This window comes from Acinonyx jubatus, chromosome B3 (genome assembly GCF_027475565.1).
Source record: "Acinonyx jubatus isolate Ajub_Pintada_27869175 chromosome B3, VMU_Ajub_asm_v1.0, whole genome shotgun sequence".
Taxonomy (NCBI): domain Eukaryota; kingdom Metazoa; phylum Chordata; class Mammalia; order Carnivora; family Felidae; genus Acinonyx; species Acinonyx jubatus.
The window spans coordinates 30,324,025-30,340,188 of record NC_069386.1 but is presented as its reverse complement, the minus strand read 5'-3'; the positions used below and the strand labels follow the sequence as shown (position 1 = coordinate 30,340,188).

Below are 16,164 nucleotides of genomic sequence, written 5' to 3'. Positions count from 1 at the left end.
AAATGTACAAACTTTGGGAGAAAGTATGCACACTTACCCTGATCACCTCAGAGTACACCCTCTCAAGAGCCAAAGTTGCTTACAATGCCTAAGGAGAAAACAGGTAGGGAGTTCTAATCCCTCTTTCTAGTGTTTCCATCTGAGGGTAATCAAGTGTGGGAGGAGACCAACGCAAGAGTGGGGCTTAACTGCCAACCTGATTCTGGTTACCCATATAACCAACACTCTTTCCTCAAGTGAATATAAACTATTACTACATTCAACTTGCCTTCAAAAGGAAAAACCATTACAAGCACTAAAAAACAGTCCTTCTAAAGTGTGAGCAACACCTAACGTTGCTAGTCCTTGTAGGCATCTGCTTGTTCACCAGTCACTTTCTACTGTTAAAAATTCCACTAGCTTTTTATTCTTTAGATCCTGCAGACATGGCCACCTCTTCCACATTACATACTGCTTTAGAAATCACTGAAGCAACATCCAGTACATACACCTAACTCTCTCCCCAGCACAGCTGCACTACATCCGAGAGGAAGGGAGCAGGCTTAGCTCTCTGCAGGCAGACCATCAGCATTTACTGTAACAAGAAGCATTGTATGACAGGTCACTAACAGAAGTTTAAGATCTCTCTCTGCTATAGCCCAAAGGTCCTGCCTTAGAGATTAGGATGATACAGATAAGATCTGGCAACCCAACAAAGAATCCTGGGCAGGCTGGGTGTCTCAACCAAAGAGATCTCACAATGTATAGACACTTTACTCACAGGAGGACTTAGAGATCACGGACTTAGTTGTGAAACAATTATCAAGCTTAATAACCATCCTTCTCAGCACAAGGCAGGCTGAAGATCAAATCAGAAGGGAAAAATCAGTGTAAGTCTCAAACTTCTGGCAGCAAACAAAAAGAGACATGACAGCGAATAGCAAAGAAAAGAGAAAATACTAAAAACCCAAAAAGTAATCTGTGCAATTAGTGATACTCTAACATTCTTTTGCAAAGCCAGATAAGAAGCTTTGCATCAAGTTTCTGTGACATATACCAACTCACTGAGTTTCCAGGATCCAACTTTCAACACACTTAGGATAAGATCAACCCTCGAATACTTGTCCATGAAAACTTCTCCCAGAAGTCAAAATGCACAGGTGCCACCCTTTCTCACCTTCACCGGAGGGGTGGCTCCCGTTCCAGAGTGCCTTCGAATCTGGCAGCCATTCTGGTTGGGCCTCTGTGGCTTGTTGTTCAGCTGGGGCTTCTTCACAGTGCCTCCATGGTCATTTCTCACAGAATCAACCTTCTCAGCTGTGGTTTTGCTTAAAAGCTAATTAAGACAGATGAAAGAGATTAATTCTCTTACCAAAGCAAGTATATCATTTAGAGGAAGTCCCCTCCTATTTCCAGCTTCCTAACTTATTTAAGATGATAATTCTAAATAGTACAGTTCTTTCTAAATAAAACTTACCACAGAGCTGTTGGCATCTGGTAGGAACTGTCCAAACTCTGACAACAGATCTTCCTGATTTTTAAAAAGACGAGCCACCTGGGCATACACCTCCTGCTCGGTCAATGCTGGAGTGTAGTTTCCTCCAGCTTCCTTGGCATTTCGCTGCTCTTTCTGACAGGAAATTGCAAATAGGAAGATACCATATTAGAGGGCCACTGTTTCGAATGACTCCCCTTTGCACACTTTCTGGGATGTCTGAGAGGAGCTCTGTATGTTATCTACTTGGGCTGTAGTTAAGAAAAAAGTCTATGTTCTTAGCACTGTTTTAACTGCAAGCTTTTAAGTTGAGAAATGAGTAGAAGGTGGTGATGACTGACAATTTTTAAAACTACAACGGGGGCGGGGCACCTGGGTAGCTCAGTCAGTTAAGTGTGTGACTCTTGATTTCAGCTCAGGTCATGATCTCATGGTTCATGGGTTTGAGCCCTGCATGGAGCTCTGTGCTGACAGTGGGGAGGCTGCTTGGGATTCTCTCTCTCCCTCTCTCTGCCACTTTCCCCTCCATCTATCTCAAAACAAATTAAAAAAACTTAAAAAAAAAACAAAAACAAAATCTAGGACAGGGCACCTGGCTGGCTAGATCAGAAGAGCATGCAACTCTTGATCTCAGGGTCATGAGTTTGATCCCCATGCTGAGTGTAGAGATTACTTAAATACATAAATAAACTTAAAAAAACAAAAAAACTAGGACAGTATATGTGAATGCTCAGGGGACCACTACCAACCAATAAAACACAAAACCTTAGAGAAATGTCTCCTACTACAGATGAACTACACTATGTAAACCACCCTCTTACTGTCCAGATAATAAGCATCCCTTTCATAGTGCAGTAACTTAAAAATCCTGTCTTGCTGTTACAAGGCAATTAAAGTCAGGCACATCAAATTGGCTTTATAAACACACATCAGTTTCTAACCTGTTGACTTCCAGTAGTAATTAGGGGACATAATAATGGGTATTCAAGTTCTTCTCAGCCCAGATGCCCTCGGCACGTGACCTGGTTAAGAAAGGCTGAAAGGGCAACACTCATACCTGATATGTGTGCAAAATCTCCAGGAACGCTTTGTAGATGTCTGGTTGGCCCTGGAACCTGTTCTTGATTTTATTAACATAGTTGATGGCGTGATTAAACTCCACAGGCTGATTGTTCTGCAAGGATGGGGCCGTTCCCAATGAGATTGTCACTGGTGTATGAGGCTGGACAGGTGGAGAACGCGGGGATGCATATGGTGGGAGAGGGGGAGTCTGCTGACTGGCTGGAGTATGTGCTTGTAGTTGGGAAGGCTAAAAAGAAGAAAGTCATTATTCTCCTCAGGAACACAGATGGTCTGACATAGGAAAGAAAAGGTCAAACTAAAGAGAAACAAAGTGTCTAATCAACATATGTCCTTTATTTACTCTGGCCAGGCCATTTAGCCCAACTGAAATCACACTGGGCAGGGGTGGGGAGAGTAGAGAGTTCACACATTTTAATACAGATATTTCAGTCTCAAATTTTCTAAATGCAACCTTAAAAATGGCGACATCTCCAATTACAGGGGAGAATATTTTCTAATGCAGTGTTTAAGCTCACTCAACAGGTGCAAACAGAATAGGAAAAAAAAAAACCAACCTCACTCTCCATAAATCTTTAATGTCAAAAGACAATTGTTGCAGAAGCTCCACATAAAAACCTTCTAAACCACCTCTGTCCAGTAGAACTGAGATGATGGAAGTGTTCTTTATTTGCACTGTCCTGTACAATAGCCACCAAGCCACATGAGGCTACTGAGTACTTAAAATGTAGCTGGTACAACTGAGAAACTGAATTTATTTTATATTTTAATTAGTTTAAATTTAAACAGTCACATGTGGCTAGTGGCTACTATATCAGACAATACAGATGCAGACCAAGAACATACCCCCGCCATCATCACCTCCATCAATAGGATCTTCTGCTTAGCCTGATATGACCTAATTTGATAAATGGAGTGACTTTTATAAAAATGAGGACCATAAGGGCAGTAGCATAATCTGATCACAGGATGACCATTTCTGCCTGTGCTGTCAAAGTACTACTGTACAAATAAAGTTGCTATCTGTTGGGATGCTCATGGGTTCACTATGCAGGAGGTGGGGACAAAAAGAATCCTTGTAGGTTGCTAATGTGTTGATTTAAACAGATATCGAAGTATGTGGAAGGTAAATGTGAACCATCTTCTAGGGATGTGACTACAGCATCTTCTCTAATAAAATCACTGCAACTGATGTCTCTGAGACTTAAATAAAGGGGAAATGTCCAAGGAGGGTGCTTTCTAGGGATCTATTTTATATGAGGTAAAGTTCCCAAGTGCTCACCTTGCTGACTTTGGCAGGTGGGGGCTGAGGAGCTGGCTGGGCAGGAGCTGGGGCTGACTGGGCTGAAGGCTGGGAAGGATGTTGGGGTGGTGGCTGAGGCTGGGGCTGGATGCCATGGGTAGGGATCTGATGAACCTGGCCAGGAGTTGTCACGTTCACCATGTCATTGGTTTGCACCTCAATCTTGTAGCCAGGGGGCAAGAAGGTATTGAAGCCCATAATCAGGTCGGGGTGGCCTTTGAACAGCTGGGACACACGACTAATCACTCCTGGAGTGTCAATGCTGATTAAAAACAAAACAAAACAAAACAAAACAAAACAACAACAAAACACATATACACACATGGAAAAAAAAAAAAAACCCACAAAAATTAAAGTGGCAAGCTTGACCAACACCATAGTAAGAAAAAAATTCACATTCCACTAGGTTCTCTGAACAGTAAGACAGGTAAAAATCAACCTGTGTATTACAAAATCAACAAAACACAAAGAACTCTCAAATTCCAAAGCCATTTTAGCCTCATATTCAATGAGACTTGGTCACAATTTTGAACAGAATATACATTCATGATAATGGTCCTATCTAAAGCTGCTATTCCCATACAAGATCCACCCTCTGACACACCAGTATCAATCATTATGTGTCTACATTTTTCATGGGTTACTCTAACAGTGAACCATGCCAGAATATTAGTGTATCCTAAAATGACTCAAAGAGCTGGTAGCCTAATCATTACCAGTCTACTTCCCTAGACTGAGAAAAATTTTAGTTATGAAAAATTTACCAATATGGAGGCTACAAAGGTCTGGAGCCCATCGTTTTCATCAATAAAGCAATCCATAAATAAAAGCATGACTCTAAAAATTAACCCCCCCCAAAGGAGGCATCCTTTATCTTTCAGCATATGAGAATAAGCCATATCCTCCCTCCAAAATTAACATTTCAAGTGCAAAGCTTGAATACAACCACATGTATCTTTTACCTCTGAGATTTAAATTCCTTCATGATGTCAAGGAAATCATTGTAGACCTGAGGCTGACTACCAAACTGCAGCTTCACCTGGTCAAGATAGGACAGCGCATCCTCCACCTGAGGCAGGGATAAATCTCAAGGTTATGAAAAGAAAATAAGCCAAGAATTTTTAAAAAAACAAATGATTTATGCCTAAATAAAATTAACGCAGTAAATGAAAGAAAAATATCTAGTAAATGTACATGAAAATATTAAAAGTTAGCATGGACGCCAATAATAAAACCTGAGCCTAAAATAAAAATCAACTCATAAAGTCTGTAGCCTTGTGTTAAATAATTCTGGGGAGGGTGATTAGTGAAAAATCATCACGTTAATATTATTCACTTATTCATTCGTTTATTCATTTCACAAATATCTACTAAGCTAAAAACATACCACGCCAGGCCCACCATGAGACACTAATGAGTCAATGACAAACAGGCCACAAGTCTCTGCTCTATAGAAGTTCATTCTCATCTAGTTGGGAATCCTAATACACTGGGGTAGGTAGGTGGTCACCGAATGCCCAGAGAGCACATGGGGAGGGCACCTCTGCACTAAGAAAAACCCACGGGGACAGAAGGGAAGGCGGCCCCAAGAAGTGATGCCTAAACTGAGTCCTAAGAATGAGTACAAGCCAGCAAAAGTGAAGACAGTGAAGATCTACAAAGAGAGTCAGAGAAAGCAGCATGAGCAATATCCCAGACAGGACATCATCTGGTACACTGGGAAAACTGAAAACACTTTAGTTTGGCTGAAGGATCTGTGCTGAAGAGGAGCAATGGTGGCAGCAAGAGGTGACAAAAGAGGACACAAGAGAGGAAGCAGGACCTAGATCCCAAAAGGCCTTGTAAATCTTATTGAAAAGCAGTTTAGATTTTAACATCTGCATGTTAGTGTACTCAATTTGGCTACAGAGTTGACAGTGAATTGGCGTAAAGGAAGGATATATTGAAAGGAGGCAGAACAACCAATTGTGTGAACGACAGTGGCTTGAATTATAGTACCAACCAAAGGAATAGAGAACAGGACAAACTCAAAAGCTTTTTAGGAGGTAGAAGTGACAGGGTTGGGGGACTGACTGGATATGGGAGATAAGGGAGAGGGAATATTCACTAAATTATAAATTATTTGGCCATTCACAAAGAGGAAAAAAGACTGAAGGTCTTTCTAGTTAGGAGTCTGATTTAGGACAACTTAATTTTTAGTTACTCAGGAGACATCCAAGGAAACTACTTACTAGGTGTTTCCTATATACTCTGGGGATTATTTAAATTGTACAAAATATCGAGTTTGGGGAAGTTTCAGAAATAAACATGATTTGGTAAGTCCTACTCTTGTGATATATTGTAAAATAGAACATTTATGTTCAAATAAGCCACTAAATGGTATTTCAAGAGTTGCCCAAACTTCCATTATGGGAAGCTCCATTATGGGTACCATTATGCCATGGTTAATCAGAGTATTTCAGTGTTGCTAGAGCACAATTTGTATACTTTGTCAATGCCCACTCATTTTATGGTTGGTTTTTCTGTACCTTAGAAATAACACAACAATTTTTGTTGAAATTCAATGGACTATTTAATTCATATTCAGAACATTCCATATTGAAATGTTACCTTAAGGACCAAACTGATCAACATAAAACTCATTAAGTTTGCAAAAGAAACAAAGACTGTGGGTGGCTCAGTAAACTGAGCGCCCAGCTTCAGCTCAGGTCATGATCTCAGAGTTTGTGGGTTCGAGCCCCATGTCAGGCTCTGTGCTGACAGCTTAGAGCCTGGAGCCTGCTTTTGATTCTGTGTCTCCCTCTCTGCTCCTCCCCCGCTCATGCTCTGTCTCTGTCTCTCTCTCCTTTAAAAATGAATAAAAACATTTAAAAAAAGAAAAGAAAAGAAACAAAGACTTTGGAAGATATGTACAAATAGCATTCACCACATGACAAAGGAGAAATTATCAAAAATAGCATGACCGGGCACCTGGGTGTCTCAGTCCATTAAGCGTCCCACTCTTGATTTAGAGTCAGGTCATGATCTCACGGTAGTGAGTTTGAGCCCTGCGTTGGGCTCTGCACTGACAGCGTGGAGCCTGCTTAAGATTCTCTCTCTCCCGGGGCGCCTCAGTGGCTCGGTTGGTCAAGCATCCGACTTCAGCTCAGGTCATGATCTCACGGTTTGTGAGTTCAAGCCCCACGTCGGGGTCTGTGCTGACAGCTCAGAGACTGGAGCCTGCTTCGGATTCTGTGTCTCCTCCTCTCTCTGCCCCTCCCATGCTCATGCTCTGTCTCTCAATAATAAATAAATGTTGTTGTTTTTTTTTTTAACGTTTACTTATTTTTGAGACAGAGAGAGACAGAGCATGAATGGGGGAGGGTCAGAGAGAGGGAGACACAGAATCTGAAACAGGCTCCAGGCTCCGAGCTGTCAGCACAGAGCCCGACGCAGGACTCGAACTCACGGACCGCGAGATCATGACCTGAGCTGAAGTCGGCTGCCTAACCAACTGAGCCACCCAGGCACCCCAATAAATAAATGTTTAAAAAAATTTAAAAAAAAAAAAAAAAGATACTCTCTCTCCCTCTGCCCCTCTCCTGCTCACACTCTCTCTCAAAAAATAAAAATAAACACAAAATTTTGAATAAAAAAATAAACAAGCACGCTATGGCATAATAATAATTACTATAGAGAGAAAAACTGCAAAACCTGAATGAAAGAAATTATATGTGATGTGTTTATGTCTGGTCACAGTGAACCGGTGTGAACTAATTTACTGTTTAAATTAGTTATAATTCTATGCTTAAAAACATCCAGCAGGATGGGGCACCTGGGTGGCTCAGTCGGTTAAACGTCCAACTCTTGATTTCGGCTCAGGTCACGATCTCACGGTTCGCGAGATCGAATCCTGCACGCTGAGCTCTTTGCTGACAGTGCAGAGCCTGCTTGAGACTCTCTCTCTCCCTCTCTCTTCCCCTTCCCTGGCTCGCACTTGCTCTCTCAAAATAAATAAATGAACGTTAAAAAACAAAAAACATCCAGCATGACAATCACATTATAAATGAACTATTTGCATGTAAGAATAGTGAGGAAATTGTCTCATTGCCTAGAAGTATAGATCAACTCTTTATAATATGCGGCTCTGGGAACCACAACTTAGAAGAAAACAACCCAGAGGTAGCCCTTCAGAAGCTACAGATTTAGGAAAGCACTTAGGGAGGCTTCCAGGCTGTGGATGCATTTTCTTGGCTCACTTCCACAGGCATTTATCATTGAGGTCCCTACCCTCTGGAAGTTCACAATCTTGGAGAAGACAAACACAAACAATTGTAAAGAGAACTTGCTAGAGATGTGCCAAACATCTATGCTGCTAACATTCAACAAGTAGCTAAATCACACCAAATATGCCTCAAATTATTCAAATCCTCCTTGTCATCAACCTGCCAAAGACAGACAAGAAAGTATAGACAATGCTGATGCTTGAAATAACCTAAGTATTTTCACTGAACACTTCCTTATTATAGAATATAAACGGTTTATTGAAGTTCATTCGAATGCTTGTAAAGCATTTTAAGACTTATCCAAAAATGGCAGGCAATGTGGGAATACTGAATGAAGCTACATGGAGGCACAGAAGGCATTTTACCTCTCCTCGTCAGAAGGGAAATTCAACAAGTTATTGCGCACAGGAATTATACCCAAGAGCAAGAAGAGAAAGAGCACAAAGTCCTGCTTCTTGTCTGCCCATGACTCACTCTATCTATAACCCCAACTCCAAAGCCCTTTCTTGCTTTCTTGACAGTTTCTGTAAAACAGACAAAGCACAATCTATATACTTATACCCAAGTGAGGGAGGTGAGTAAAATCAGTGTTGTGCTTTGACAGGATTGGCTGAAAAAGGATATACAAATATATATTTTTGTTAGTTTCATAGCACGTTTGGAAGCTCTTTTGCAACATTAGGATATTAACTGCTGAACACAGTATTAATATGGAATTAAATCATACCAATACAACTTTAAAAAATATTTTCAGGACTTTGTGAAGTGCGGAATTCACAGCAATAATACAGTTTGGTACACAGCCATCACTCTACAAGCAGTCAACCATCAATATATTACACAAATTTTCCCAAAGACAGAGCCGAGAGTGAAGTTTCAGGCCCAAATAATTTGTACTCTCTTTAAAGACTATGCTTAAGTATGGTCAACTCTTCATTACTTAAGCTAATACAGACAAAGTAAATTTTACAAAATCCCTCTATATAGCTTAACTTTGGTATGCTTTATATTTATGTAGCATTTAATTTCCTTAGGCCAATATTAAACAAGTTCCTGAGGACCCAAACAAATGAGGGCAGGAATCGGGGAGAACTAGATAAAGTACCAAGGAAAACAGAAGGCTGAAATGTTTGCTACACATGGGTGTGTTCTTCAAGGGCATAGTGTTCATTCCTACCTGGAAGCTATTTAATTATGCTAATATGACCACATAAAGACCCAACATCTTATCTCTTTATAGTTCTTCAATTCTGTATTTCCTGCACTTGATTTTAAATTTTATGTAAATGTAAAATTAGAAAAATTGAAATCTGGAACATTTGCTGCAACAATCACATACTTTGAAAAGTAACACTCAAGGAAGCACAGAGAGAGGGTTAGCTGGGAACACAAGCTTCACTTCTCCACAGATGCCTCATGAATTTCAAAAGCACTGAAAACCTACAGCACATACTCAGCAGAACAGATGAAAACACTGACACTTCATTCACAATTCTAGTCTTCCCCAATCTTTATAAAGGTTCCCAAAAAAGGAGCATGTGTTTTACTAACGATGGACTTGAAGATGACAGCCCATTCAGCTATTTATAAACAGGGATAAAAAGATTAAATCCTAAGATAATACTGGACCCAGTTACCGTACAGTACGGCAGCCAACCATGTGTATGCTCAATAAAACCTTATGCCATGCTAAGAACTAAGAGTTCAAAAGGAGGTATCTAAAAAATGGACTTTGTTTATTTCGTATGAAAACAGCCCCTCAATCCTGGACACGTCTGAGTACTACGCATTCATACATTCCAAAAACATTTCTTGAATATATTCTCTGGATGAGGCACTGATCCTAAGATGGGAAATCTAAGTAGGTCTCAAAACAGAAACAAAGTAAAACTTCTTGTAATTCAATCCCTCATCTAGCATGTTAAAAGTTATAATGTCACTACTAATAGGCTGAAGCCAGTGCTTCCTGCTGAGAGAGAAAACTTTTTAATGGAAGAAGAGGAGCTGAATATCACCTTAAGCCTCTGAAACTGCTGCTGTCCCTGCACTGGTGCAACTGGTGGGGCTGGATGAGCATGACTCTGGACCACCTGGCCTCCGTGGGGCTGCACAGCTGTTGGGTGATGATGGCTGCTGTGAACCGCTGCGATGGCGGGCCCGTGACTGCCAGAGCTCTGTGGCACTGCTGAAACCTGGGGTGGACAAAATGCAGACAAGAAACTTCAAGGCTTCTGCATTCTTCCCCAGATGCATCTAAAAGTCATGCATGCATATCTTTGCACACACAAAGATAATTACAGATCTTCCTTGACTAAATCCATTTTAAGTTGAAAATATCCTAAGTTGAAAATGCATTTAATACACCTACCCTATTGAACGTCACAGCTTAGCCTACTACCTTAAATGTGCTCAGAACACTGACGGTAGCCACAGTTGGGCAAAATCATCTCACACAAAGTCTGTTTTATAGGAAAGTTTTGAGTATCTCATGTGATAAGTTGAATACTATACTAAAAGTGAAAAGCAGAATGCAATGGTCATAAGGGTATAAGCATCTGACTCTTGGATTTCAGCTCAGGTCATGATCTCACAGGTTCGTGAGTTTGAGCCCCACATGGGACTCTTGGGCTGACAGCACGGAAGCTGCTTGGGATTCTCTGTCTCCCTCTCTCTCTCTGCCCTTCCCCTGCCTGTGTGTGTGCATGTGCTCTCACTCTCAAAATAAATAAACTTTTTTTAAAAAATCCAGATTTAAAATTCCAAGTATGGTTTCTACTGCACATCACTTTTACACTACCATAAAGTCAAAAAATTGGAAGTCACGCTATCCTAAATAGTGAACTATCTGTAATTAGAAACCCAAAGTTCCCACAAAAGGGAACTGGTGAAATAAATTATAGCCCACCCATATTATAACAGAATTCTCTGCCAAAAATTATATGGCTCAATACTTCTCAAACTATCTATGGCAAAGGACCAGTTTTTTCTTAAATTCCAATCCATCATGGGGCACTACTTTTAATAAAATACTATAAAAATGAATTACTAGAGAAGTGAAATAAAAAAATACATAAGCTCAAAATTTTCATTACATTTTACAGATATATTACAAAATTACTGTGTCCAAATCGCTAAGTTTCTAAACATTCTCAATTTCTATACTTATGTCATTATAGACTAGTAAGAAAGTATACACATCAACCATCTGTGGACCACACTTGGAACAGCACTGATACAGATGCATAGATTTTAACATTATAAAATGTTCACAATCCATAAGTTGAATGTATTCATGTGTTGTACACAGTCTTAAACTTAAATATTTCTTAGAAAGCACATTAAAAAGCAGTATCTAAAAATCAATAAAAAGATTTTAAACCTTAGATGATGAACATACAGCAAAACGTTAGCATTTTATCTTGTGGTGGGATTAGAGAAGATTTTTACTTTGTTTTATTTTGCTTATCCTTATTTGCTACTTTTATCCCTATTTGTTTATTTTGTTTATCCTCATTTGCTAAACAAAACTTTCTTCCAAACTGTTAGTGGTTTGGCCTCAAACATAATTATTTTCTATTCTTTCTCTCATCCTCTTGTAAGATCAGAGTGAAATAAAGCCCAAGCTCCTTTCCTTCCATTTCTATTGCAGAAAATGCTACATAAAATTTCCAAAGCTTTTTTCATTTTCCTATTTCAGAACTGTTAATCACCACAGAAGACAACTAAGGACAAGATACCTGATTTGCCATGTCTCCACAATAAGGAGTCTAAACAACCTGAGACTTCGTCTAAACAATGGAAGTTGTATACCACAACTTAAGAGAGGATGTTTCCCCCCTCACCCAGACCCCATAAATTTATAAGGATTCCCCTAGACAGAGGGGAGGGTGGGAGACAGACGACTACTTACAAATCCACACAAACAATACAATACACATTAGGAGTAAAAAGACACTATTTAGACAATTCTAAATGCTCTAATATGTCTCCTGCAAGAAGGGTTATTATTCTGAGCTTCTATATTCCAACATGCATGTTTTGAACAGTTTTTTAAAAGACTATTAATTGGAGCTTATAAACACTTGAGATGACAGGTTTTATGTGAGCACATTATAGTTTCTAGCATGTGAATATATGTGATCATCCCAAGTGTAGGAAATAGTCCCAAGGAAAACAAGCAGCCTTTCTTTCTTCTAAGACCAAACCTAAAGATTCGATTTGTAGCAGTCCTCTGACTGCAGTCCTCAGCCCCATATGAGGGCATGACACTGCTTCAAGGGGGACTCCTGAGAAAGAATGACACCTGAGGACTCACCATCACCTACTTCACCTGGATTTCCATCTTCTTTGTTTTCTTATACTAAATTCTGAGAAATTTATGGAATTATGAATTGTTAGGTCAAAATGGAATTAAAGATTCTGACACAAACTGTCAAATTGCTCTCAAGAAAGATTACACCAATTTATGTTCCCCGTACCAGCCATATTGTTCTAAAAGTCACTAATGAGTTAGGCTGAATAACACCTCTCTCTCCAGACCATAAATAAATTATGGTTCAGACTGACCTAGAATGGAGGAATATAAATGCAGTGATTTTTTAAAAAATTACTTAAATCTATACATATGTATTCAAGTGGAAAGTTGTCCACTATATATTAAATGAAAAGAGCAAATAGCAGAACAATGTATACTGTATCATACAAATTATGTAAAAAGAAGTGTATCCAGATAGGTAGGCAGGTAAATACAGATACGCTTGTATATGCATACAGTTTTGGACACCCAAGAAATGCACAAATCGGTTAAAGCCTGAAAAGTCAGAGGAAGAAGTCATCTTATATCTTCAAAAAAAATAAATAAATAACCACGGTGATATTTACTTTCATAATTAAAAAGGGCAAAACCCAAATTCCTTCCATTTCCACAAAACAGAGTAAACACAGAAGAGATGAAAGATCATCATCGGCCAGGACATGGACGAAAGGAATATACAATGCTGGTGGAAATATAAATTGGTACAACTCTGAAAAACAATTTGACATTACCTGCTAAAGGTGAAGTCGCTCACAATCTATGACCCAGCAATCCCTCTCTCTCCTAGATACCCAAGAAAGTCTTCTTCATGTGCCCTCAAACCTACTGAGCGGTCTGCAAGATAAGAAGGAGTTTGCACCAGAATGTAAACCAACTATTTCACTAATAAGTACACTGTTTAATTCAGCTGTCTTTTTTTCCCCCATGGCAAGGGTTTTTTTAATTAAAAAAAAGTAGCACATTGATTTAAATTCTGATGCAAGCTTATCTTGTCATGGATTGCCACCATGAGCACCACTGCACTAGGAGAAATACCTAAAATCAGCCATACAGCACCTTTAAAACAATGAAAATCTGGAACAGCCTGATTGTGCAGCAACAGAAAAATGGATAAATGGAATATATTCATGTAATTAATAACAGTAAAAATGACTCAATTATTTACACACAGAAATACAGGTAAGTCTTGGGAACCACACTGAGAGAAAAAAAGTGAGTTAAAGAATATAGGGGCGCCTGTCTGGCTCAGTGGAAAGGGTATGTGACTCTTGATCTCAGGGTTGTGAGTTCGAATCCCAAGTTGGGTGTGGAGATTACTTAAAAATAAAACCTTAAAAAAAAAAGAAGAAAAAAATATATGTTTTCATTTATATAACATTCAAAAATACCAAACTAAACAATTTTATTGTCTAGCAGTATAAACAAAAGGATTTAGGGGCACTTAGCTGGCTTAGTCAGTGGTGCATGCAACTCTTGATCTTGGGGTTGTGAGTTTAAGCCCCAGGTAGGGTACAGAGATTACTTAAAAACACTTAAAAAATAAAAATAATTTTAAAAAGTCTGTGAGGTAGGTACACAAGTATACATTATTTTTGTTATTTGTTACATCTTACTTACACATATACCATAAATATAATTTTACATGTAACTGAATGCTTGGTAAACAATTTTTTTAATTGGATGAAATCACCAATGCTCCTCCCTTACACCTAGTCCCTTGGTAGGCTCCAGTTTACCTGATAGCTGGGTGTCACAGAGTACTGAATTCCCGTGGCTGACTGCATGGTCTCAGACACTGCTTCATATACAGGAGGGGCAGGGGCAAGTACCCGGTGCTGGTGAGGAAAAGCCTCTGTGCTACCAGGGATCCGACGCTGCTGGGCCGCATACACCGGTGACTCCTGGTCATCCAAACGTCGCTTCATTCTGTGCTCATGCTCAGTGATGCACTACAAAACCTGCAGAAACCAAAAACATTGACATGCAAACCAAATTCACACTCCAATGTGATGTACACAACTTAGATGGAGAGTCAGATGCTCTTCCGGCTGAGCCACCCAGGTGCCCCTGATGTGTACAACTTAGGACAAGTCGCCCAAATTTATTATAAGCTCAACTCCCAGAACCAACTGTCTATTCCATGCTGGAGATGTGATCACTGGCTAGTTTAAGTGCACGACTGCACACACAGCCCCCACAGTAGATAGTGTTCCATAACCAAAAGACAGAAATGTAAATAATCACATAGTCTGAATTTGGGACTACACAGTTGAAAAATAACCTCCAATTTAAAAAGACAAAAGTATACCTTTCTTTTCTTTATTCTCTAGTTTTCTCCTCAAATGCCATCATTCCTAATATTAATTACACGTTTACATGCTACAAAAACATTCAAGTGCTTCTTCGTAACTCCACTCAAAACCTAGTACTATAATTGTGGTCTAATTTTTAAAATATCATTTGTTTAACAATTAAATGGTATCATGAGAGAGCACCAGGCCAGGAGTAAGAGGACAATGGTGCTAGACTTGCTAATTTAAGGGGCTATGTACATTTCAACAACTTCCTCATTCCATGTGAGTTTGTTTCTCCAACTACAAAATGAGAAGGTTGGAAAAGATCATTTCTAAGATTTCTTCTGACTCTAACAATCCTTAACACTGAGGAGATTCCAGAGTCCCTTGTTAATATTCCTCTGTGGAAGGACCCTTTCTTTCCTACAGGATACAAACAGTCTAATAATATTCTGGCTGGGAATCCAGTCTGTTCTTCTCAGGGCTTTCCCAACATCTATAAGCTTCTTCTAGGTAGGGTCCTTTCAACTTTGTCTGCACTGCCCACAGTCCTCTCACAGACACTCAAATACTGACCATGCAGAGGGAAAGAATAACAGTAATAGTTAACATAATAATAGCATATCTGGATTGCCTGGGTGGCTCAGTCGGTTAAGAGTCCAATTCTTGGCTTCAGTTTGGGTCATGATCTCACAAGCCACAGAACTAAGCTCCTCATCAGGCTCTGCACCAACAGCACAGAGCCTGCTTGAGATTCTCTCTCCCCCTCTCTCTGCCCCTGCCCTGCTCATGTTCTCTCTCTCCCAAAGTAAATAAACTTAAAAAAATAGCATATAATGAAACCCAAGGACCATTCTACACAGTTTACAAATATTATCATAATCCCCACAACAACCCTATAAGCAAGGTGCTATTATTCTCTATTTTGTGAAAGAAGAAACTGAAATACAAAGATTAAGTAAACTGCTCAAGGCTGCACAGCTAACAGGCAAAGCTGGAATAGCAATTTGCCAAATCTGCCTCCAGAGCCTGAATTCTTACCCACTTCACTATCTCCTATCTCTCACAGAAGAAGAAATAAAGGAGGAAGAGTCCCCTTACTTATTTAAGACACACATGCACTGAGCAACTTCAGCTTTCTTTAACCTCTCGCACACTAGGCTCATTCATCCTTTTTTTTCAGCCTCAACCCAACAGAGTAAGAAAGCTTTTGCGGCATTCATTTATTCAATTAGCAAATTCAGGGAGCATATATGAAGGTGTTAGGTGCCCTATAAAAGCTTAGAAACTAGTTGGGAAGACCACATACAGCCTCACTAGTAATCAAAGAAATATAAAGTAAAATGATAACTTACCCCAAAGCAACAGGCAAAAATTAAAAGAAAATGATGATACTGAGTGTGGGTAAGGGTATAGGGAAATACTACTGGTAG

At 39.6% G+C, this 16,164-nt stretch overlaps 1 protein-coding gene across 2 annotated transcripts in view; it reads right to left on the bottom strand.

Moving 5' to 3' along the window:
- Positions 1 to 16,164, bottom strand: part of SIN3A (SIN3 transcription regulator family member A) — a 73,546-nt gene that overhangs the window by 38,877 nt on the left and 18,505 nt on the right. For both annotated transcript variants that reach the window (XM_027067813.2, XM_027067812.2), the window contains exons 2-8: positions 14,174 to 14,395; positions 10,138 to 10,314; positions 4,820 to 4,926; positions 3,837 to 4,119; positions 2,532 to 2,783; positions 1,457 to 1,609; positions 1,157 to 1,315 (exon numbers count right to left, since the gene is read on the bottom strand). In XM_027067813.2, the coding sequence (XP_026923614.1) occupies positions 1,157 to 1,315; positions 1,457 to 1,609; positions 2,532 to 2,783; positions 3,837 to 4,119; positions 4,820 to 4,926; positions 10,138 to 10,314; positions 14,174 to 14,362 (1,320 nt within the window). In that variant the 5' untranslated portion in view covers positions 14,363 to 14,395. The remainder of the gene's footprint in view (positions 1 to 1,156; positions 1,316 to 1,456; positions 1,610 to 2,531; positions 2,784 to 3,836; positions 4,120 to 4,819; positions 4,927 to 10,137; positions 10,315 to 14,173; positions 14,396 to 16,164) is intronic.